This window comes from Falco punctatus, assembly GCF_963210335.1.
Source record: "Falco punctatus genome assembly, chromosome: 7".
In the NCBI taxonomy this organism is placed as follows: domain Eukaryota; kingdom Metazoa; phylum Chordata; class Aves; order Falconiformes; family Falconidae; genus Falco; species Falco punctatus.
In genome coordinates, this window is record NC_137587.1 from 71,501,590 (window position 1) to 71,524,616 (window position 23,027).

At 53.9% G+C, this 23,027-nt stretch overlaps 2 protein-coding genes across 5 annotated transcripts in view; one reads left to right on the forward strand and one right to left on the reverse strand.

The window, feature by feature from the left end:
• Positions 1-2,271, reverse strand: part of LOC308067845 (immunoglobulin superfamily containing leucine-rich repeat protein-like) — a 142,327-nt gene extending 140,056 nt beyond the window's left edge. The window contains exon 1 of the mRNA XM_080397362.1: positions 2,267-2,271. The gene's annotated coding sequence lies outside the window, so the exon portion shown is untranslated. The remainder of the gene's footprint in view (positions 1-2,266) is intronic.
• INSYN1 (inhibitory synaptic factor 1) overlaps positions 1-23,027 on the forward strand; it is a 61,028-nt gene that overhangs the window by 32,764 nt on the left and 5,237 nt on the right. For 3 of the 4 annotated variants that reach the window (XM_080397377.1, XM_080397379.1, XM_080397378.1), the window contains 3 exons: positions 1-13,091; positions 13,679-13,840; positions 14,171-14,908. The exon at positions 1-13,091 is cut by the window's left edge. In XM_080397377.1, the coding sequence (XP_080253503.1) occupies positions 14,726-14,908 (183 nt within the window). In that variant the 5' untranslated portion in view covers positions 1-13,091; positions 13,679-13,840; positions 14,171-14,725. The other variant, XM_080397380.1, reaches the window with a different exon arrangement.

Consider the following 23,027-nt stretch of genomic DNA (forward strand, 5'->3'; position numbering starts at 1 on the left):
CCCTCAGGCATTTTGGGACTGAGCCTCTGCCCCCTAAGACATGGAATATTTTTCCCCCCTCCTTTTCATCCTTGCAGCAAGCAGGAGGAAGATACACACTTCAGGGTAAAGAGCAGGGAAAAGACTGAAACTTCTCACATCAGGGAAACTACAAAAAAAGTGTTATTTCAAGATGTTTTCACAACCTCCCCCTTGCCTAAAGCTGCTGCCACAGACACAAATCACAGCCTCCTGCTCGGGCAGGCCAGCAACTGGAAAACATGGCTTAGGAGCAAAGATTTTATTTGCCTTGCCTTCGCCTTGCGCTGTTAACAGAAGAGGGTGGGAATGGGGTGATGTGGCACCTGGGGGGTATCTCCTGGGGAGCTGCCTGCCCAGCTCCAGGAGCTCCCATGGCTGGAGAAGGGTCTCGGCGGGGCTGGTCCTTATATTTAGCACAGGGAAGGAGCAAATTAAAAGGAGATGCAGTATTCATGCTGAGGACTGGGGAACTCAAATGCAAAACAAACCCCAAAACATGGAAAGAATAGACCAGCAAGGCAGAGGGGCGCTGGGTGCATGCTGCAGCCCAGGACAGTCTGGTCCTGTTGCCACCACTGCTTGCCCAAGCTGTCCCCTCCAGCAGAGCAAGGATCGAGCCCAGTGGCCACAAACACAACCGGGCAGCCAGAATCTCACCCAGCCCTCTTGCCAGCAGAGGATTACTGCAACAGAGGGGTTTTTGTCTGGCTGGTTGCTCTTGCATCCCTGAGGACACTACACCAGAGTTCAGATCCCAGCCCATACCAGGTTCCAGCTGCTTCGCTCCTGCCTAAGCTCAAGCTGCCAGCAGCAAATGCCTTCTACTACTTAAAAGCCATTTTAATACCACATAAGAGTAATTCAGAGTTACTCTCAACTTCTTTACCAGTGAGGAAAAGTACCTTCTCAAAGAAAGCCCAGGATAGCTGTCCCCATACAGGGCAGCCTGTTCAGCATCTGTCCCAGGCAAATTAGCGCCTGCAGCAGGCTGGAAAAATTCATCCAGCTCTGAACGCCATCAGGAAGCATGACCGAAAAAAAACATAGAGACAGATTTAGTGTCTTTGGACAGGGAAAAACCTGTAAAATTTTTATATTTTTTTTAATGCACCCAGCAGCAGAAACTGGGGAATATTAAAACAAGTAGACTGAGCACGGGACATTAGGAAGAGTTTTTACAGGCTCATTTTATTACAGTTCCTCTTCTTACTGTCCAGTACATTTATTTCTTGCTGTCCCACTGTGCCTTTTGAAAACAGGGAAGGCATGACCTCAGGATAAATCTCCTATAAGGGATGCACAGAGATGGGGATACAGGCTCAGGGAATTACCATCAGAGTCAGGGCTGGACGCACTAAGTTATGGAGGTTGCGCAGGTTGTGGCTTCCCCCCCCCCCCCCTTTTCTTCATTTTCTAGTGGTATGACATAACCCTCTCAAAGCTATTTTTAAGCCCTCATGACTTTTTTTCGTCTCAGGACAGATGCTGATCCTGGTAGCTGGGGGTAATTCCTGCACAGTGGTATTATTCTGGGAGAGATGGCACAGCCTCAGCTGGTCACCTTTTATACAGGCTGAAACAGTTTCTAAAAATACCTGAGTTTTTTGTAACAGAAACAAGGGAGCTGGAGAAGAGGTCAGGGGGAATATTCCAGTTTGGCTTTCCTGATGCATTTCCTCACCCCTGAGCTCACCAGAGGACATTGCTGGGTTCAAACAGCCCAATTTCTCCTTCCCAGAGCCCATCCCAGATGCTGCCATTTTGGGATGCATCACCAGAGCTGAGGGTTCTGACCACTTTTGAATAGCAGAGAAGACCAGGACTGCCCCTTTCTTGGGTGCCCTCTTCCCAGGGCACCTCTTTGAGCAGGGAGGAGCATCCTGCATCCAGAGCTACCACAGGGGCAAGAGATGGGCAAGGACAAGGTTCAGGAGGCATCTCACAGGCTTTGGCCCCAGGGTTGCCACAACAGCAGGAAGGGCAGCATGTCCTCTGAGGTCCTCCTCTGCCTCAGAGCTCCCGTCTCTCCCCATCGCTCTCCCACTTCTTTGCATGAAAGAAGTCTGAGGGATCACAGCCTCAAAAACCACACAGTGAGGGCTGAGGAGGTTTTGTGGGACATTTCCAAACTCTTGGATTTGCAAAGTAACTGTACATTTACATCCTGGGTACACCAGGGAGCATGCAAATGTTGCTGGATCAGCCATGGTCCCAGCATCAGGGTCCAAATGGAGGCCGTGGCGCTCTGCCCCACGGCCTCAGCATCCCTGGGGTGTCCCACTGGGCAGATGTGCCTCCAAAACAAAATCAGCCCTCCTGCCTGGTCTCAGCACCTCCTCTCCCTTCTTACAGCTGGGAAGGGAGGGTTTAAGGTGGGGGTTTCAGGTGGGAGAGCAAGGAAAGAAAACCCTGGGGAGGTGGCAATCTGCAGCCAAAGCCAACCATAAGCACCCCCCAACCCACCACCCCCAGCCAGCACCCAAACCCTGTGGAAGGATGGCTGTCCCCTGTCATGCCCAGGTGCATCCCTCCAGGGGATGCAATGCTTTCAGGAGGGGATGTCATACCAAGGTGCAAGACCCACCCATAGCACCTAGGGCTTTACGGGGTGCTGTGCACACCAAACAACAGAAAACTGCCCAACCACAGCTCCAAAGCCTCAGTACATGCTGGGGGGAGACGGGGAGGGCACAGCCTGGAGCTTGCAGCACTGTCACAGAGCACCAGCCAGCAGCTACACACACAAGGGTTAAATTTGTCTGACTCTCAGTATGAGGAAAGCTGGTGCTTTCTCTTTGCTGTGCAGAAGTGGAACAGATAATGCTGCTACAGGGTGGGGAGCGCATCCTCCAGATGCACCAGCAGCACTGAGACCCCACAGCAGCCGCTCATCACCCCAGAGCTGAAGCTCAGCCACAGCCAAAACTCGAGGTGATCCAAGCACACGCGCTTGTGCAATTTTACACACCCACCCCACAAGCGGGAGCTCAGACGCTCCAGCAATACATCCCCACCTCACCCAAACACACAGCACCCTCCCTCGCTCCTGCCCACGCACCCGCAAAGCTGTTTAAACAAACCATCTTTTTTTTTTTTTTTTGTCCCCTGATGAGCTTTAAGGGAAGCAATATATATATATTGCAGTTGCTTCGATACTTAAGCACTTGGCTCTTACCAGAGAGAGGGAGCAAGGCAGACAGCGAGGGGTAATCCCAGCCTTGCAGCAGATGTCTTTGAGTCAGAAAGGTTGAACCTGTGTAACTGAAGTGATGCCTTCTGAAGTTGGAGGCATGGCACACGCATCTCGCCATCATCTCTGAAGCAAAGAAGGTTTCAGGAAAATTTGTCTAATCCTTTCCAAGTTATGAAGATTTAAATCTTTCGGATTTCCATCAAGTGTATTCCGGCTCACAAGAAAGAATGGATTCTCTCTAAGCACACTGAGAAGAGCGGAGTCAGGCACGCATGGGGTTCAGAGCACTTTTTCCATAGTGTCCTATCCCCATTCCATCCCTCACAGGACTTTTCAGGAAAAAAAAAAAATAAAAAAAAATAGTCAGTCACAGAATTATTTATGTCTATTTTCCCCAAAGCTCAGGAGCAGCCAGCTGTATTTTGTTCAGCCTGTCCCAAAAGGCTCTTAACAAAGAGGAGCCCAAAGCTGGAGTATGTGCCAGATGATTTTGAAAGCTATGAACAACGGCAGCAGGGAAGCAGCTGGGACGTCCCCAGGCAGACACAGCCCATTGGGGTGCCCCATGCCCTGCAGGGTCCCCGTTTCTTCTTAGAAGGAGTCATGAAGAGGGAAGGAGAGGGAGAAGAAGCCACATGTTTTTCTGGTGAGCTCTTAGCATCATCTAGACCTGCTCATCCAGCTCTCTGTCCCAGCCTCTCCTCCACAGGCAGTGCTGGAGTAAGAAAGGCTTTGAGACACGTACAACTCTGGCAGGGGCCGTTAAACCCTCCCAGACTCATCAACAGAGGAATTAAATTCCTCCTTCGCACCGTTCATGGAGAGCACGCATCCTCAAGCAGCTCACCTGGCCCCAGGAACACCAGCTTTTGCTTTTAAACCAACAAACAAGGGGCAGAAATTCTGGGTAACCACAGCCAAGCGAGCGTCGAGACCCAACAGCAGTTGGTAGGAAGGATCTACTGGTGGAAGAGCTGTAAACCCAGGACAAGAAGCAAAGCGAGTACATTTAAAGCCCATTTTTCTGGTTCCTTGCCAAGCTGAACTCAACACAACCCTGTCTGCACCTCTTCGTGTTTTTTCCAATGGGCTGAGGTGACATTCTTTGCCACAGACCTTGCCTAGGAGCACCCCACCAGGGCAGAGGACACCCAAATGAACAGTTCTTAGTGGAAGGAAGAAGAAAACCATCAACCAGAAGAGGAACTGCAAAAAAGCAGCAAAATAAAAATAATAAAGAAAAAAAAAAAAGCCCTTCAAAGCCAGCTCCTCAAGGTTTGAAGGAACACAGCCTTAATTTTATCAGCTGTGAAAACCTATTAGCATCTTACTAAAGTCCATTTAAAATATTCATCTGGAGGATATTTTATGCAAAACTGCCGCTGTGTCTGGAAAGCTGCTGCAAAACATTAACAGCCACACTGAAATTCCCCCCCTGCGGCGGTCACCTCCTGGTGGGTTTAGTGCAAGTGGCAGCAGGGACAGCAGCATAACGTTAGCCAATGGAAGGGACAAGCAGTGCAAGCAGCACCTTGCCAGCTTTGGAGGGATAAATTCCAGAGCAAAGTTTGGCCTCACCGATGCTGGTTTTCCAGCCTGGTTGCATCCATGGGTCCTCCCAGCATGGTGCAGGGTGATGTGCAAACCCTGCAGCATCAAAAGGTCACAGCCCAAATCCAAGAGGGATGCACAAGCCCCTTCCTCCTCCTCCTCCTCACCAGCTTGCAGGAGATTTTAGGGGCAATTCTTGGCTTTTTCTTCCCCCTCAAAAGCACCACGGCTACTTATTCAACAAGCCCTAGCTCTGCCACCGCAGGGAATTAGAAGGCAAGAAGCTCTCTGCTGTGGCCTCTGATTAACAAAATATATTATTAGCATCCCAAAGTGAGCTTTGCCAGTGCCTATAAATAAAAGCCAGCAGTGACTCAGCTAAGCTGTAGCTATTTCCCCCCTCCTCTAATTTCCCAGGTAGTTGCATCTTGGGGTATGCATGTGTGAGCAGTCCTGGCTCCCAGGATGCTGCACAGGTCGTCATGGAAACCCAACGTTACTGAAATCATCCCTACTCCAGGAGAATCCTGCGCTAAATGTCCCCCCAGCCTGGCCAGGGATGCCCCAAGCAGATATGGGACCAGGCTGTGGCATAAGTTGGCAGCACAGAAAGGAGAAAAATGGGGCTGGAGCTTTTTTGTTTAAACTGTTCCTGGTCTTTAAAGCCACCCATGCAGAGGGAAGATTCTCTGTTGTATAAGGCTGTGCTGGGCACCCTGCCCTTGTTCAGCACCCAGCTCACATGCTAAGTCACAGCCAGGGCATATCATGCCCTTTTTTTTTTTTTTTAATTACCAAGTTTACCTGGGCAAAAGCAATCAAGGGATATGACATGCAAAAGCACGTTATCACATGGATTTTCCACTGCCGGGCAGTTCTGTCTACCACTAACTAATCCTGCCATGAAACCCAGCAGATTTAATACATCTAGCCCCAAAAGCTATCAAGGAAAGTAACATTTGGGGTTTCTAACAGCCTTTCATACATCACATTAGTGGACTCACCCAGCCCCAAGGTACAAAATCCTTCCTTGTTACTGAGCTTAAAGGATTTTCATTTGCAAATTCACCATGCTAAGCAGGGCCCTGGAGCAGAGACAGCCAAAGTTTTCCAGGAAAAAAAAAAATCAGCCCAAAACCCCCACAGAATGCTTGGCAACCCCCAAATTTCCATGCTTTTGTCCAAGTTTCAGAGTTGTTTGTGCCTGGAGGATGCCAGCACCATTTCACTGCAGCATTTAAACAAGCCGCTGCACAGAAAAGGAGATTTGCGTTTGGAAACTCCCTGTGATTGTGCTTTTCCGTTCCTATTGCAAAAAAGATTTAGTTTGAAAGAAATTTTGATAGAAATTTCCATTTTATCTAACCAGTGAATCACAACTGGAACACCACAGGACGGCTCAGACCCTCCTGGACCAGATGCCACAAGGACAGGAGCTGCTGGGTGGGACGGGAGCAGTAACCAACTCCATTAATATTAACATTTCTAAGTAGGCAGCAGCAGCTTCTGATCAGTGAAGTAAGGAGGAGGTGGTGGCCAAAATGAGCAGCATTTTCCCCCATCCTAAGTCCTGCCCCAGAAGCAGCCACATCCCTGTGCCCGCAGCCAGCTCTGCAGCAGCCCATTCACTGCACTGCCGCCCTCTGGGGCCAGAGGTCCCCCTGATTAATTATTTATCATTGCACACCATAAATCATGAAGAATTTGAAATGGAAACCTTCCTATGCAACATAAGCAAGGTCACCTTTCCCCTGCCAGGGCTCAGCTCTCACATTTAACACCAAGGTACCAGCCTAGCAGGAAAAGATGCTGTAATTACATCCAGCCCTTGTGATGGTCACATATAGCAGCTGGAGATGTGGTCTCCCCATCCCAGCACCACGATGATCCAAACAAACAAAGAACCAAATGGGATCTGGGCTGAAGTTATCAGGAAACATCAGGAAAGCCTTAAATCCAAGTTGTCTCAACAGGCATTGCTGTGGCTGGGCTCTGCCAGGACCGCTGGTCCCAAGGGATGTGCAGATGGCACTTGCAGACTTGGCCCTGCAAATCTAACTTTGCTTTTCCAGACCCCCTAAATCATTCGGGGTCTTCAAAGTCAACAAGGCAGCACATCCCCAATCCCACTGATTTTATCCTTCCCATTTACAGCCATCTCCCCAGCCTGGCCATGCCAGAGCATCTCTGAGCACTCACCAGCACAACTTGGTCCCCACAGAACTACAGAAGACGGATGAGAGCCAGAGACTCGGATAAGGTCATGGACAAGGCTTTTAAAAATGTAAATGAAGCCCAAGGAGTTGGCCTAATCCTGCAGGCAGGCACTCTGCAACATGCAGAAATGAGATTAGCACAAGGTCCCCTTGGCATGGGTCAGGTCCATCTGCTTGGTATTCTCCTTGCAGAGGGTCTCCCCAAGGACAGGACCAAGCCCAGAGCTCCCAAGGACGTCTCCTGTCCCAGCACTGTACTACCCGGGTGTAATTGTCCTGGCAGGTGTCAAATGGAGCGCGGGGAAAGATGCAGTTTTGGGCCAAATCAGCATTTCATTCACAGAACATCACTGCTGATGCTGCATCCCTCCAAGGGAAAGGAAAGTGCAAGAGAAGCTGGAAAACCCTCTTCCAAAGCTTTGGGGAAAGGCTTATTTTTCCTTTCAGCATTTATTTGGGTAGGTTTCTTTTGAAAAGCAGCTGGAAAAATCTGCTTTGCTGTCGAGCTCCAGCACTGGCCCACAGCCCTTGGCTGCTGCTGGGGCTGCTCCAAGCCCAGCCTTGCTGCATCCCTGGTACCTCCCAGCCCTCCCCACCGGGCAGCCCCAGAGGAGCACAGAGCCTGCTGAGCCACACTTCTGACTGGCCTTTATGAAAGACTGCCACTTAAAATATGGCATACCAAACTCAAACGAGACAGCCATGTACAAGCTCAGGATGGCAGAAAAAGATGCTTTAACGCTTAATCTCAGCGGGTGCTTTCCAGGGGCTCAAGTCTGAGCCCAGGCTAAGGCCCAGAATAACTTTTATTCACCTCAGTCCTTGGTGCCACCTGCCTGCTGCCCACCAGCCTCTCGATAGCTCCTGTGCTCTCCTGGAGCACTTTCAGTCCAAACACAGAAACCAAAGGGAAACTGAGGCACGGAGCATTGATGCCACCTGCCAGCTCAGCAGGAGGCGTCATCCAGCGGTTCTCAGCCCCATGCTCCCCAGCAGACACCTCTACCCCTCTAGCACAGCCAAAAATGTGCATTTTTAAGGCTTCCTATTTGGGGAAGCTGGCACCCCCAGCTCTGCAAGACCCCAAGCTCACTCCCCACACGAGCTCCAGCACAGATGGTGGGAGGTCTCCCTCCTGCTCATTTCCAGTGCTGTTTGCAGACAGGAGCTATCCCTGAGAAGGCTCGGCATCCCTCGCTGGGGTGATTAATAGCGGTTTTGCTAGTAAAACAAAAGGCCATTAAGAACGCTAATATTTGCTCTCCCTACTCCCTGCCTACTTCATTTCATACTTCAGTGCAAGCCCAGCGCACTTTCCCCGACAAGAAATTAATAAGGGCATGAAGCCACATTGATTTCCCCCGCTACGGGGGATCAGATACGTCTGCCTGAACCCAGAGACATCCAGATCCACTGGCTGTTAAAGCAACAATGCTCCTAGCTCCATCCATCCAAGTAACCAATAAATCCCAGAACAAGATGGAAACGATAGGGATGCCCTGTCTCCACAACCAGGTTTTCTAATATTAAAAAGAAGAGCAATGTTTCTACAGGGCTTTTAGCTGACCTAGTGATGGAGAGGATCCCACATCCATCCCCATCCCAGCTTTGCAGCAACAGGGAGCCCTTTAACATAGAAAAGCTTCATTAAAAGCACCTCCAAGCTGCCCAGAGCTCAGCCTCTACAGTTAGAGAATCAGGATAGAAACCCCAAGGGGCCAAATCCTGGGGAGAAGAGCCCTACTTTGGGGTTAATCACTGCTCACCAGTACCAGCTCCTCCACAGCTTACACGGGGACAATCCCCCCCTTGCCAAAACCCTCAGAACCAGAAGAAACCCCCTTACTCTAAAGCCCTGTAGATGGCTGCTGAGGCCGCTTAAATCCTTCTATGATGGTCCCACCCTCCCCAGGTGGGATGTAGCTGGGCTAAAAGCCCTGGGGAGGGAGGCTGAGTGCCTCAGGTTTATTTGGGCTGGGGTGGTGACTTCCTCCAGTGCTTTGTTCAAGAGCTGGATGGGTCAGTATAATGCAGGCCAACAGCCCCATGTGATAGGGTACATATTTTCCATCAGGATACACAAGTTCATTAAAATATAACCTTTTTCTCAAGGTAGGAGCAGTTTCCCGTTTTGAAAGCATCTTTGGAAAGCAGTTGTGGGTTTTCCCATGTCCCATTCCCAACAAATTGGATGGTTTTGCAGATCACACCTACACTGTTGCTCCATTTTAATAGGCTTTTTTTCTTCCTACCCACTTAAGAGCTGCAAGTTGTCCTAAAATTCCCTGTCTTCAACACATGGCCTGAGCACTCTGGCTGAGCAAAACGAGCACTGCTCAACACCAGCAACAGTTTCTGCTCCTTATCCTCACCATGGCCAGGCTGTGATTCGAAATATCAGGATGCTCTGCTCACTGGGATCAGTAGCCACTGGGAATTTGGACCCTCCATGACATGACTTTGAGCTGGAGCAAAGTGCTGAGGGTACCAACTGCAACACCAACGCCAGGCAGAGCAGGCAGCACTGGAGCTGCCAGGCTTTACTGGCGGGCAACAGACTGAAGCCCCCCAAAAAAGCCTGTTATGGTCCATCTCACCAAAAGATCCCTAATTATCACCGAGTGAGATGATTTTGATTTCACCCCAGCCCTTGCCCTGGGTGGCTGAGACCCCAGCAGGTAAGGGAGCCCCATTCTCCCCCAGACCATGAGCTGAGCATCAAGGACCACATTTTGGAGCACCTCAGATGAATTTCCAAGTCCCATGTTTCAAATGTCCCAAGGATAAAGTCCATCCAGGAGAAGGATGTTTCATCATGAGCATCCCGTGGGCTTTCCTCTGGAAGTCACCATTTGCTGCCACCAGGAACGTGGCAGGATGGGACTTGTGGGTCCGCAGGTCAGGGAAGGGCGATGGAGATGGGGAAGAAAACAGATCTTCAGACATTGCTCTAAACAGGCTTTCTCAGGGATTATTTTCTTTCTCCTTCTCAGTTACTTACTGTATTCTCTGCAGGTTTTCTCAGGGTGGCTGGGACCCGAGGCGCTCCCGGGCTCGGCGCTGCTAACATGTATTTCTGTATTCTCACATCTCTCCTCGCTAATCTTTAGGGAAAGAGGAATTGACAAACTGGTGAAAAACTGACTGACACTCCAATCAAAATACAAAAGAAACAGAAATAAATGGCTCTGAAAAGAATCGCTATTTAATTAGAAATTAGATCTGTGCCAGTGAGTCACGGCAGGGAAGCGATACATCAGCGGGCTCGGCAGCGAAGGGCACCTGCCAGCAGCATGACAATGGGGACCGGCTCCATCCCAGGGCCGTGATGGGAGATTTCAGGGGGACGGAGGGGACTCCCCGCTGTGGGGGTCCCCTGCTAAGCCTTGCCAAGCCAAGAGCCACCCTGCAGGAGCCAGCCTGGCACGACCCTGGAAAATAAAATGCCTGTGAGCCTGAAAGCTTTGCAGAGAAATCCCCTCCCGGCAGTTTTCCTGCTGGAATGGGAAAATCCCCAGTAAATCAGATCTAACGAAAAGCATAAATAAAGATTGCAGAATGAGGGAGGGAGTGATATTAGGGAGGTGGGAATAAAACCGCTCCTCTCTCCCCATCACACTTCAGCCGTGTCTCTCCTGCCTGGAAACCCCAACCCTCCATCAGTGGGGTACCAAAGCTAGGCAGCATTTGGGGATCCCCCCCCAACTCCTCTGGGAGACCCTGAGGAAGGTGGGATGGGATAGGAGAGGATCTGGAAGGGAGGTGGGGAACACAGATCTGTCACATGGATGCTGAAAGCGGGGTGTTCCATGACCCCCCAGACCTGGGCTGTGATGCACAGGTGGGAAGCAGCATCCTTGGGGAAGCTCCTGTTGAAAACTGTCCTTCACCGAGTCCTTCATGGGGAAGAGTTCAGGCTTTGCAAAACAGCAGATAAAAACGGAAAATAGATTTTAAAAATACCAAACCACCCTGTTTCTAGTCTTCCTCCAGAAATGATGAACGCACCAGCCGCCAGGTTGCCCACCAGCAGCCAGAACATAGTGGCTTTCACAGCAGGACCCAGGCAGGACAGATGGACATCCCCCCCCCCCCCCCCCAGCCACTGTCTTGTGCCCATAGAGGGGGGGCTCAGGGCCAGGGGTGCCCCTCAGCACAGGACCAGCTGAGGATGTCCATCCAGGGCGTTGGAACATAGGTAAGCTGGAGCGAAGGGTGAGGGGTGCTGCAGGCTTGGCTTCTCGTGTGTCTCGTAAAGGCTGAGCCTTTCTGTCCCCTTTTCAGGGTAAAGCTGACTGGCACCCCTTTATTTCACACCCTCAAGACACCATCCAGAGGGTTTCAGAAAGTCATAGGAAACACGGCTGGGGCCTCTCACCTCATGATGGAAGCTTTGGACGTTCCTGCAGGGCCATTTCTGCTGCTTAGCTTCACCGTCATGGACAAGACTTTCCAAAACAGGCTTTTGGCAGTGCCGACACCCAAGGTCGGGCTCTCCAGCGCTGGCAATGGGTATTTGCGAGCATCTGTTACCAACTGGCTCAGACCAAAACTTGCGGGGCTGCCGTTACCCATCACAGAGGTGGCGAGCAGATTCTTGTGGGAGAGGGGAAGAGCAGGTCATGGATGGGGCGTGTTTCCTCCTCAGCCCACGTCTTGTCTTGGCCACTCATTTGATCCCCCACTGTAGTTTATTCAGGTCCTCCTCTGGCCAAAATAATTCAAAATCTTTTATCACCTTTCCACGCCAGATCCACTGCGCGTGTTCGGAGACGAAACCGCATCACTGGTCCAAGGTGGATTTCCCAGGAGCAGCACCTCCATCTCAGTTTTACCACCTCCACTCTTTCCCCAAATTACTGTCCTAAGCTCCCTGATGATTTTCGGCTCTGCCTGCTTAATGGCAGAGGCAGAGCAGGAGCTGGCATTAACCTGCTATCAGAGGAAATCAGAGCCTGGGAGCAGAGGAGAGAGTGCCGTGGCTGTCGGGAACCCAGGTGGCCACGTTGTCCCCAGCTGAGCTTCGGGTGCAAATTATTGCATGGAGCAGGTTCCTGCTGAAAACATCCCACCAGCCATACGGTTACCCTGGAAAATATCATTGCAATAAAGCTGTGCACGGCGGGATTGCTCGCCAGTGTCTGCCACGCGCCCCGGCGCTCCTGCCATCCCCAGGATCCACCGCTGAACCCCAACCCGACTGTTCCGCGAGAAGCAGAAGAGCCCCCAAAGCGTCATCTCATGACAAGCTGCTCACTTAAGGATGAGTCAGTTCAGGTCCACGCCAAGAAGTGTGTTCAGCACTTTTGAACACACCCGGTAGGAGGCAATAACTAACACGTAAGCGCACACGCCGCACACGCCGCACACGCCGCCTCATCTCCTGCAGACCTGGGATTGCCACCTATCGTCACGGTTCAGCCCTGGGACAAGAATTCCTCCTTGCTCCCAGCGCTGACAGCCCCACGCTGCATCCCTGCTGCCGGCCCATTGCCTCCCCGTGTTGGGGGGCCCCCAGAGCAGCCCCCCACCACACACAAGCACGTACAGGCCGTGGCTATTGTTTTCCTACTGCCCAGGCAGGTCCTGCAGCAGGGCCCTTTGCTGAGGTGCTGCTGCTGCACCCCGGGGGCTGGTGCCTTGTGACAGATCCTGCAGGAACTGGCCCCAGATATGACCCCCAGGACCGGGAGGGGCTTCTGCGTTGGGAAGGGACCAGCCTTAATAAGGCTATTATTTTTTTGTGGGGGAGATTGGGGAAACTGAGGCAGAGACACCCCCCCAGGCAAGCCCCTCCCCCCCCGGCGCTGCCTCAGTTTCCCTCGGCGCTGCCCCCTCCCCGCTCCGCGCCGTGCGAAGGGGCTCCCGGCCCCTTTAAGCCCCCCCCGCCCGGCGGAGGCTCGGCCCCTTTCTCTGACACAGCAGCCGCCGGGGCGAGCCGAGCCGGGAGCCGCGGGGAGCGGGGAGGCTGCGGCCGGGGCCGGGGGCCGGCGCCCACCGCCGCTCCGCCCGCCCCATGGCTCTGCCCGGGGCGCCGGGCGCCCCCCGCCCCGCTCCGCCCGCCCGGCGCCCAGGGGGCGGCCGGCCCTGAGCCCGCACCGCTGCCGCCGGTCGGTCCCGGGGGCACGGGGGAGGCTGCGGGGGTGCGGGCAGCGGGGGCACCGGGGAGGAGGGAGGAGGGAGGGGGAGGAGGAGGGGGTGATGCGGGCACCGGGGAGGGAGGATGCGAGCAGCCGGGAGGGAGGGTGCGGGGAGCGGGGATGGAAGATGCGGGTACCGACATCCTCCATCCCCGGTGCCCCGGAGGATGCGGGTACCAGGGATGAAGGATGCGAGCAGCGGGGATGGAGGATGCGGGTACCGGGGATGGAAATGTAAGCATGCCAGGACCCTCCCTCCCTGTGCGCACCCCTGAGCTGAGGGGATGCGCCCCCCCAACCCCATTCCGCCTCCATCCGTGCTGTTTGCCCCCCCCCGCGGAAAGATGGGGGGGGCATTTGGGGGCAAGGTGGGTTTTTCCCCCTCCTGGGCCAAGGCGGGGTTGGGGCTTGAGCCCGGGAGGAGGTTGGCTGTGGGAAGGCCCCTGCGGGGGGAAGAGGCTGCCTGACCCCCCCTCAAAGCAGAGGAGTCCCCCCGGGACGTGTCCCCCATCCATGGCAAGCTGTCACCTCTGGTAACGTCTCACCCCTTCCAACAGCTACCGAAGGAAAGTGGCCCCTGGACTCCTCTTGTGCCACACAAAGCCCTGAGGGAGGAGGAAGAGGAGGAGGAGGACGGGGAGGAAGTAAGAAAAGAAGAAGGGGAAAAAAAGGACAAGGAAGAGCTTGGAGTGAAGCCAAGGGGGGTCTGGATCGTGACGGTAAGTTCCTGAGCAGCCACGGCTCCCTGGCTGTCACCTATCCACCCATCTGGCTCGGTGAGACCCCGCTGTGCCCAGTCTCCAGGTCTCAAACTGGGGGGGGGGGGGGGGGGGGGGGGGGGCGGGAGAGGAAAGAGGGGGTGCCAGGAACAGTGCCAGGCTCCACCCTGCCCCCCCTCAACTGGGGGGGAGCACTGTGGGGGTACCTGGGGGCTTGTCTTCATGCTGGGGTTGAGATCAAGGCAGGGCAGGAGTGGGCAGAGCCCACCCCAGCTTTCTGGCTCCAGAAGGGATGGCACTGTCACATTGCCTGTCTGTCTGTCCTTGCAGGAGGGGACTCTGGGCTCCTCAGGACACCTGTGGCCAGCTGGGAGACACCCACCCCCACCACCCAACACTGGAGCTGGTGACCCCAGAGTGAGGGCCCGACGTGGGGGGCAGCATCACACCCTGGGGACATCCAGCCCCGTGTACCCCTCCCCAGCACCGGGGAGCAGGCAAGGCGTGACCTGCTGGATTTTATCTTCCTGGGACATCCAAAGGACTCTTCCTCCTCCTCCTCCCACTGGCTTGACCAGGCAGCACTTGCCTCCTTCGCTCACCCCATGGCCACCCCACATCTCCCCACTGTCACTGGCTAAGCCCTCTTTGCAGCACTCCCAGCTCCGCATGCTGCATCCCAACCCTGCTCCCCGCTCCGAACCAGAGCCCCCCGACCTTGCAGGGAGGCAAGCGTGTGGCTGGGACTTTCTTGGAGGCAGGGGAACGTTAAGATGTTGAAAGCTCCCCAGCCGAGAGGGGCTGCGTGGACGCCAGGCCACCCGGCTAGAGGGGAGCAGGATGGACAGAGCTGTTGGGGCCGGGAACCGAGGCCGGTAGGGAAGGATGGACTCCCGGACCTGCCAGGACAGGCAGCCCAGTGACCACCCCAGCAGCAGCAGCAGCAATTGTAGCAGCAGCAAGAGTAATTGTGAAAGGGAAAGGATCCGGAGTCGGATGAAAATGGTGATCGGGCAACTGGAAGGCATCTTACAGGAGCTCAAGGAGGTGGCCAAGGAGCTTCGGGAGGTAGGAAAGCCCTGGGGGGCCATCGCATCCCTGCGCGGGTCGTGGTAGCTGCTGGCCCCAGAGCGGGGTGCCCTGTCCCTGTCCCTCTGCCTGGTTCCTGCCTCCACGGCCAGGCTGGAGGAGCAGAGCCAGCTCAGCACCCGCAACCCATCAGCTCCAGGAGGAACTTGGGGTGGCAGAGCCCAGCTGATATGCAATAGGATTTTCAAAAGGAAAGGGGAGAAAAACATAGACATGGTTTGCAAAATTGCTCTTGACCTTGACACCAGGGTTTGCTTGGGGTCAGGGGGACCGGCCGAGGCATCGTCCCTGTGGGTGCTGGTGGTGGGAGAAGCACCATGGGATCACACACTGGGGCTGGGGGAACTGGTGCCATGGGCACCATGCCACAGTCAGCTCTGCTCTCCTTTGGTGGGCTTGGGGCTGTTTTTCAGGCCCCTTTCAAACAAGAGGGGTGGATGGAAAGGGGATGGTGGGTTCCTCTGGCATTGCAGAGAGCACCGAAAATATGGCATCAGCCTTGGGTGTGATAAGGAGGGGGGTCCACATGGTGCAGAGGGGGCCAAAGCGACTGGCTGTCCCATAGCCTGGCTGTCAGGGTCCATTACTCCCGGAAAAAAAAAAAAAAAAAAGTATATATTTATACACACACATACAAAGTGTGGTTGGAGTTTCGTTCCAGTGCAGAGGCATGGCAGAGTTGGTTTGGTGGGGAATTTAATATCTCTGTGACTCAAGTGTTTGGGCCACACATCTCCAAGGTAGGGGGCAAGGGAACCTGGCTGGGGCTGGTAATTTAGGACATCTCTGCAGGTGGTGGGAGAAGTGATGGGTGGGAAGAGCATGGTTGCCTTGAGTGCAGTGCGGCAGCTCGCTTTTGCAATAGGGCAGGAGGGTATTTGCGTCCTCTCCGTGGCCTGAGCTGAGCATGGAGTTCTATCCAGAGCCACATGAAACCTTGTCTGCCCCCAGGAAGGGCAGAATTCAGCGGAGGTTTTGCCACGGGGCCACCATGGAGCAGCTCCGCATGGGTCGGTGACATTTGCCTGCTGAGAGTGCTGATGCAGGGGGACCAACGTCATCCTCAGTGCAGACACGGCAGTGGTCAGGGAGGTGACATCTTCTAGCCTGAAGCATCCCTTGGGATGCTGTGTCCTCCTTTGGGATGGCTCTGCTCTATCTGGGAGATTTTAGGGGGGCCATCCCACCGGGAAAGCCGGCACCGGGCAGATGCCACGTCCTGCCACACTGCCCCACTGGGTTCCCGCAAGGGCTCAACCTGATGGTGGCATCCCTAGAGATTTTCCTTTCTCTCATGGCCTTGCCGGTCTTTCCTGCAGCAGAAAACAAACCTGGCCACCCAAAGCAAAAAGCCCCCCCCGATTCCTGCAACGCCAATGGGGGAGCCCAAAACCCCTTTGAAAAATCTCTGCTGGATTAAATAGTCATAATGGTAATAATCAGGAGGCAGAGCTATTTTCCGTTTAGCCCAAGATCACTTCGTGCTCCTCCAGGAGCCTAAAGAGGGCTTTAAAATGAGGATGATGGCAATTGTCCCCCTTTATTGGGCCCATGGATTTAAGGCCAGGTGGGACCACTACGAGCATCCCTTCTGCCGAGGATGTGGAGGGATAAGGACGACTGGGATGGGGTAAATCTCTGACCATTTCACAAAGAAGGCTGGGTTGTTCTTTCCACCAAGCTTCAGGTGGCTGTACAAGGTCCCCGTCCAGGTCCAGCTCTTGAGGCCAGAAGGACCTTGAGCATCCCTGCAGCATCCTTGGTAAGCTGCCCAAGTCAAGCTCTACCAGTGTGTCTCAGAGCAGAGAAGAGGAGCAAGTGGCCTGAGGGCACAGGGGAGGGGTAAAGGGCTCCTGGCATTCCCTGGGGACGGGTTTTGGGAAGCAGGTTCAAAAGAGGAGTAATAACTTTGGAAGGTGGAAGGGCTGAGCTGGGCACAGCAGGACCCTGTGCCTTGAGGAGCAGAGGGTGGCCAGAGGACACCCATCCTCTGCCCCTCACCCTAGGGAGACCCTGCTCTTGTGCCAGGGAGGGGGTCCATGCCCCATGAGATGGTGAGACCCCCACCGTCAGCTGGGTCCTAAACTTCGACCCTTCTCAACAACTCCTACAACATACCCGTCTAACTTTGCAGCAATTAGTTGAATTTATACAAAACGGTGTAGAACTCAGTACAAGAGCAGGCTCCAGAGCTAAAATGCTGCTCCAACCGGGCTAAACTAGGCTCCAGAGACTCCAAAGAAAGAGAGGTCCAGTTTTCCCCAAACCAGGCACGTTGGGTGTTAGAGGCTTTGCAAATTCAACTCCTTGTCCTCTGGACCCCTCAGAGCAAGCTCGATGGGAGCACGTTATGCATAACTCTCTTTCGAACCCACCCAGAAAAGAATGTAGCAGACACCAGGCTGGCAAATCATAAGCTTTAGGATATCGGTGAAAGAGAAGTAAAAAAAATAATCCCTTGTGGCAGTCTGCCTTGCACGTGGTGGTGCTTCTCCTTGGCTGGAAGTGCGGGCTGGGACATGGGGACAAGGCTGGCTCAGGCAGCCCTAGGCAGGGACTGATGGCCCCGAGCTTAGGTGGGATCATGGGTGGGGGTACGAGGTGGGGCTGCTTGGGGCCATCAATGCCCTTCAGTGCCACCAGGGCCCTGGCACTTGTGATGTTGGTGTATTCTCCAGTGGAGCCACCACGGGGGCTTTGGAAATGTCCATCCCTGCAGCCGTCTCCTCTGCTTGGGGCTTTGCCAGTGGGTTGCGGCATGAGGTTGGATGTGCTCAGGGAGGACAGTGGCGGGCCCGATCCTGCTGTGCCAGACACACCCATGGAGCTGGAAGACCTTCACAGGATAATGCTGGAGGGTACTGGGTGATGCTGGACCTGCTCCTTCCAGGTTCTGCTTGCAAGAGGAGCTGGGTACTGGGACTTTACAGGTCGGAAAGAAGGAGACAGGTTATAACCACCCTGACAAAAATAACCCCCAAAGCCATCAAAATCCCTGTGCAGGCACAAGGGCTTTCACCCAGGGATCATTCCTGCTCCAAAACCGGTCACCAGCTCCAAGCACAGCCGGCTCTAGCTCACATAAGGCTTTTCTCTCCAGTTGTCCCTGCTCCAGCAGAGATTTTGAGTCCCTGACTCAGCCGGGATTGCAGGATGCTCAGGGGAGTGGTTTCAGTGGGGGACCCCAGGGCATTCCAGCTCTGCTGGCCCATCCCTGGGGATGTGACATGGGAGCAGACCCTGGTTCAGGCTCCATCCCCGGCTCCCTGGAGCAGTTCCCACCTGAAGGCTGTCATTCCAGATGTCCGTTTGATTCAGGATGCTGTTTTACCAGTTTCTCTGCTCCCACTCTCCCTCCCTCCCTCTTTCCCTTTTGTGTATATAATTATTCCCCAGCACTCCAAGACAGGGCTGTATTATGTGAGGGGAAAATGATTATTAAAATCTTTGATTGAAATCACACACTGGAAGTAGAAATCAGGCAGGAGGTAGGCAGGGAAGGCGCTTCCGCCGAGCGCTTGCCACGCTGCCTGCCCTCCCACGCGCCTCCTGCCAACCCTGCCCTCTTCCCAGGGATAAGGATAATGCCACAGGGAAGAAAATACCCCAGGAGATCTTGGCCATCTCACTGCAAGGCTGAGCTCCTTCCCAACCTTGTGTGGGATTAGTGCTGGGGGTCAGAAACCATCCATGGGTTATATTTGGAGGTGGGAAATAAACACAAGTATCTATGCAAATGTCCCTATGTGCAAACCCTCCAAAATCCCACGGGAAGGGTCCTATCGCCCCTGCATTTCCTGACATGGGAGCAGTGGGGTCCCACCACCAAGGGAAGCAGCACCAAGGGGTCCCCTCCAAGCCTTTGGCAGGAATAAAATCCTCCCTGCAATCCTTTATGATTATAAATACCTTAATAATGTTGTAATCAATAGGTGATTAGCTGGGAACGCTTGGGAAAGTTCACGGCAAGAAGGCAGCTTATTATTCTAATAATAACATGTTTTAGAGATCTGCGCGATGATTTTGAACTATTTAGCAGCTGATGATCTAGCAAATGATCCCGAGATCCACGGCACGCTCATTTATAAGCATCAGCTCAGGGAAGAGAGGCCCCTGTAACCCAGCTTCACTTTGCAAGCTCTAATTAATCATTTATTCCTTATTAAATATTTACTCACCTTGCCTGTGCTGGGAAATGGTTTGGGAGATGCAGGAAGGTCCCTGCTCCCGGAGTGTTTGGCTGTGGGGTCGTGGGGTGGCTCTTTTCCCCCATGGAGGGAGGAACTGATGTTCAAGGAAATGGTGTCAAATGCCTTCGGGATGATTTGATGCTTTGGGAATAGGGTTGGGGATTTTTTGCATGGGCTACCTGGTCCCGTTGCACATCCCCTCCGCGCATGAGCTGGTAGCAAAGCACAGCGCAGGGCCAGGCGGGTCGGATCCAGCAGCTGCCTAACATGGGAAAATCCCTGGACCCCAACATGTGCTGCTGCAGGTGCGCAGCGGCGCGCTGGGGATCCGGCCAGCAGCTGAGGGAATGTGGGGTCTGGGGAGGATGCACGAAAATCCTCGCTCTTCTCCCAACCCAGCTGGGGATGAGATGTTTGGCTCTGGGTGGAGAAAACAGTTGCATCTTGCAGGAGGGCAGCTGAGGGGACACACACCGGTTTCCCCCCAACATTGAAGCAAAGACAACCCTAGGCAGCGCAGTGCCCCATCCCCCGGCTTTGATCTTCCCCCCCTCGGCCCCCCCTTCACCCAACAGTACCTGCCCCGAGCGCCGATCCGCTTCGCCCATCTGCTTCAAAGGCCGCGCTGGGATGAAGGGGCTGTTAGATTGCACCACTTTGATCCCAGCATCTTCCAGCTCCTTCCCCAGCCTCGGGAATATGCATTACCAATTACTGGCCACGAAGCCTTTGATGTCCCCTCTCATCCTCCCTCCTCATCCTTCGCCTCTCCAGCATCTTCTCGAGCTTCCAGGAGGTTTCACTCCTCGATAGGAAACAGCATGGCCAAAATGTGGAATCTGGAGCCACCAATCCCAAGCCGGAGCCAGGGATCTCGGTGCTTCATTTGCAGCCAATAACCAAAAATCTCGTTAAAAAACAACGATGTTCCAGATGTTCAACATCTGCCTTAGCTGGGGAGGTAAACATCTAATTTGGGGCACCCAGGCTTTTATCTGAAAAGCTTCTGGCTGCCAGCAAACTCCACGGGTGCGGGTGACCATCTGCGGAGCGAGGGGAGCACCCAGCACTCCCAGCTGGGCTGAATGGTGGGAGCTGGTTTTTCAGGTGGGGGTGAATTGGTCAGTACCGTGGTTTAGCACATCCTTGCTCAGTGCCCACGTGGATGTGGGCCCATCCCACTGCATCACTTCAGTTCATCCACTGGCTGCTCAAAGCTCATCCCTTCAGGCAAGAGCTGAGAACCCTTGGCCACCCAGCACTTGCTTTCAGGGCACTTGGGCACAGCAGGATGAGGCCCCTCAGTGACACCACACATGAGGTCAATGGGAATTATTTTTGCTCCCTGTTTCCCTGCTGCCAGGTATTCCTGGTTTGAGCAGTGATGCTCTGCTGTCACCAAAAAGGTGGCTCTGCGCACCAGGGTCAGACCTAAAGGTGAGGGAGGATGGGGACACATCCTCTCTTGGTCACCCCTGTGGCACCTCCAGCACATGCTGAGGACACCCCAACCCTCCTCACCTGCTTATAGAGGGACAGAGCCATCCCCAGTTCACGGGAGTGATGATGGCAGCATCACCCCACACCACCCGATCCCAGGTCTGGTCCATCCCTCCCACTCTTACCCCGGCTCCCTCTGCCAGCAGTGATGGCCTCAGCTAAAAAAAGCTTTGACAACCTGCCTCGGGAAGGAAAAAAGTCCAAATCCTACTTTACATTGAAATCCTCAGCGGGTACCAAATGTCACATAGGTATTTAACACCCCATCACCCACCCACCCCCCCCCCCCCACCCCCCCCCCCCCGCACCACCACCACCCGTTTAAAATAGAAAGCATTCCTAAAAATAGCCCGGAGCGAGCCACCGCTGACGTGACACTAATCCCCATGTGCTGCGATGGGGACGAGGACCGGGATGGGGATGTGCCTCCTGCTGGCACCAAGCAAGCCCAAACTGCAGCAGGTCCCTTTAATGAGGATGAGGGAGAGGAAGAGCAGGGACCCTGGGTGACAGAGACCCAACTTGAAGGCCAGGGAAATGCTGGCCCTGAACCCTGTGCTGTAATCACTGAGCCTTTGTGAAAACAGAGGTGATCTCATTTCAGCTGAGGGTTTCAGCAGAATCATTTGCTGCCTTATTAAAAAATAATAATAGCCGGGTGTTTCCCAAAGACAGCTCTTTTCCTACCCTTTTTCCTAATTCTTTCTTGTCACTGAGAAAGAAGAGCTCACATCTTATTTTTTCCTCTTTTCCTTGAGTTCCGCCCTTTCTCCCCAGCCAAAAAAAGAAAAAAAACAAAAGAAAAAAAGGAAAAGTGGGGGGGAGGGGGTGTCTGGTGGTGCATTAGGAGCAGGCAAAAGCATTTCTTCTAATTTCAAGACTTTCTCACGGATGCTGATGCAGATGCTCCCAGCTCACCTTCTGCACCCTTCAAAGCCAAAGCTCAAAGGATGGATGGGTCCCTGCCCACCCTCCCTGGAGGCCTCACGTGGGCAGAGAAGCAGGAGCAATAAGCAGGAGATCATGGGCGAGGAGCTTAGGCAAAGCCCGTTGCGTTCTGCTGCCTGAGGTGAGAAGCGCCCAGCTCACCATCCCTGGCACTCCTCTGGGGACCCAAAGTCCCTCCAGGAGACAGGGACACAACGTAGGCACAAGGTCTATCCTGCAAGCAGGACCAGAGCTGGGCTTCAAGGGGTCCATCCAGAGACGAACAGCCCAGGGGGCCACCGCATGGAGCTGGGGACACGCTGTCAGGCAGCACAACTCAGAAAGCAGCTTGCAGCTCAGGACTGAGCTGATATGGGCTCCTGGGCCATGGGTGGGGTGGGGGTCCCAGGTGGGGCTGATCAGGGCTGTTAAGCTGTATTAGTGTCCATCCCTGTCTGCTCAGGTCTGATGGTGGGAGCACTCGTTTCTCATTCAGCTCTTTTTCTCTGGAAAGTTGTTTTTTTGTAGTTAATGTGTCCAACATGCTCCTGGGCAGCAATCCCCAGCCCTTCCACCTGCATTTTCCTGGTGACACGATCTGGTCCCATCTCAGAAAGGGTCTCCTCATTCACAGGTGTCCCTGGTTGCTCTGCTCCATGTTTGCGTTGGGCAGCAAGCGTGCACATCCAACCCCACCACCCTCACCCAAATCCCATCAGACCCCTGTGCCCTTTGGAGTTGTGCCCCCATGGAGGTGACACTATTTTGTCCTCCAGAGTTGCCCGTCCTGATTGTCCCCGAGTTGTCACACAGCATTTGGTGGCCCAAGAAATGGTCCTGTCTGCAGCCAGAGCCTGGAGATGTCCCACAGGGATCTGCAGCTGATTTAAAAGGGAGGGTGCTGAGTGCCCGTGGCTGGAACCCCCTCAACAAGCAAGTGGGGGTTGGGGTCCCTCATCCTTGGTGTTGCCTCCTCAGGAGCTTGGCAGGAGAGCTGGATGGGCAGGGTTGTCAAAGAAGTGAAATTTGGAGCTTGGATATGGGAGTTTTATTAAAATTAGGACAGCAGAATGTAACAGAGCAACTTTGGCTGCTGGCAGCATAATCATCCCCGCGGGCTCCTGGTTTCAGATGCCCAGACACACTAAATTACCCTTAACTCTGCCCACGCGTCCTCACCCACAAGGGCTTTGTGAGGAGCCTGCTCTGCTGAGCTCTAGTTTATGGTGCCTTTAGTGATTTATGGCGGTGACCCACACCTCTGCACACCAGCATCCAGCAAAGGGATGCAGAGACCAAGGGCAACCCAGCACCGTGACAGCAGCTTTGAAGTGCCCCCCCCCAGCCACCCCATAAGGATGGGATGAGGTGTCCGGGCCTGAGGACTCAGTTTCCCCCAACAAAATGGAACTCAAAAAAATGGAGTTCTAGAATAACAGCAGCATAAAAATGACAGAGAAGTGCCGTGCTTAATTATGCTC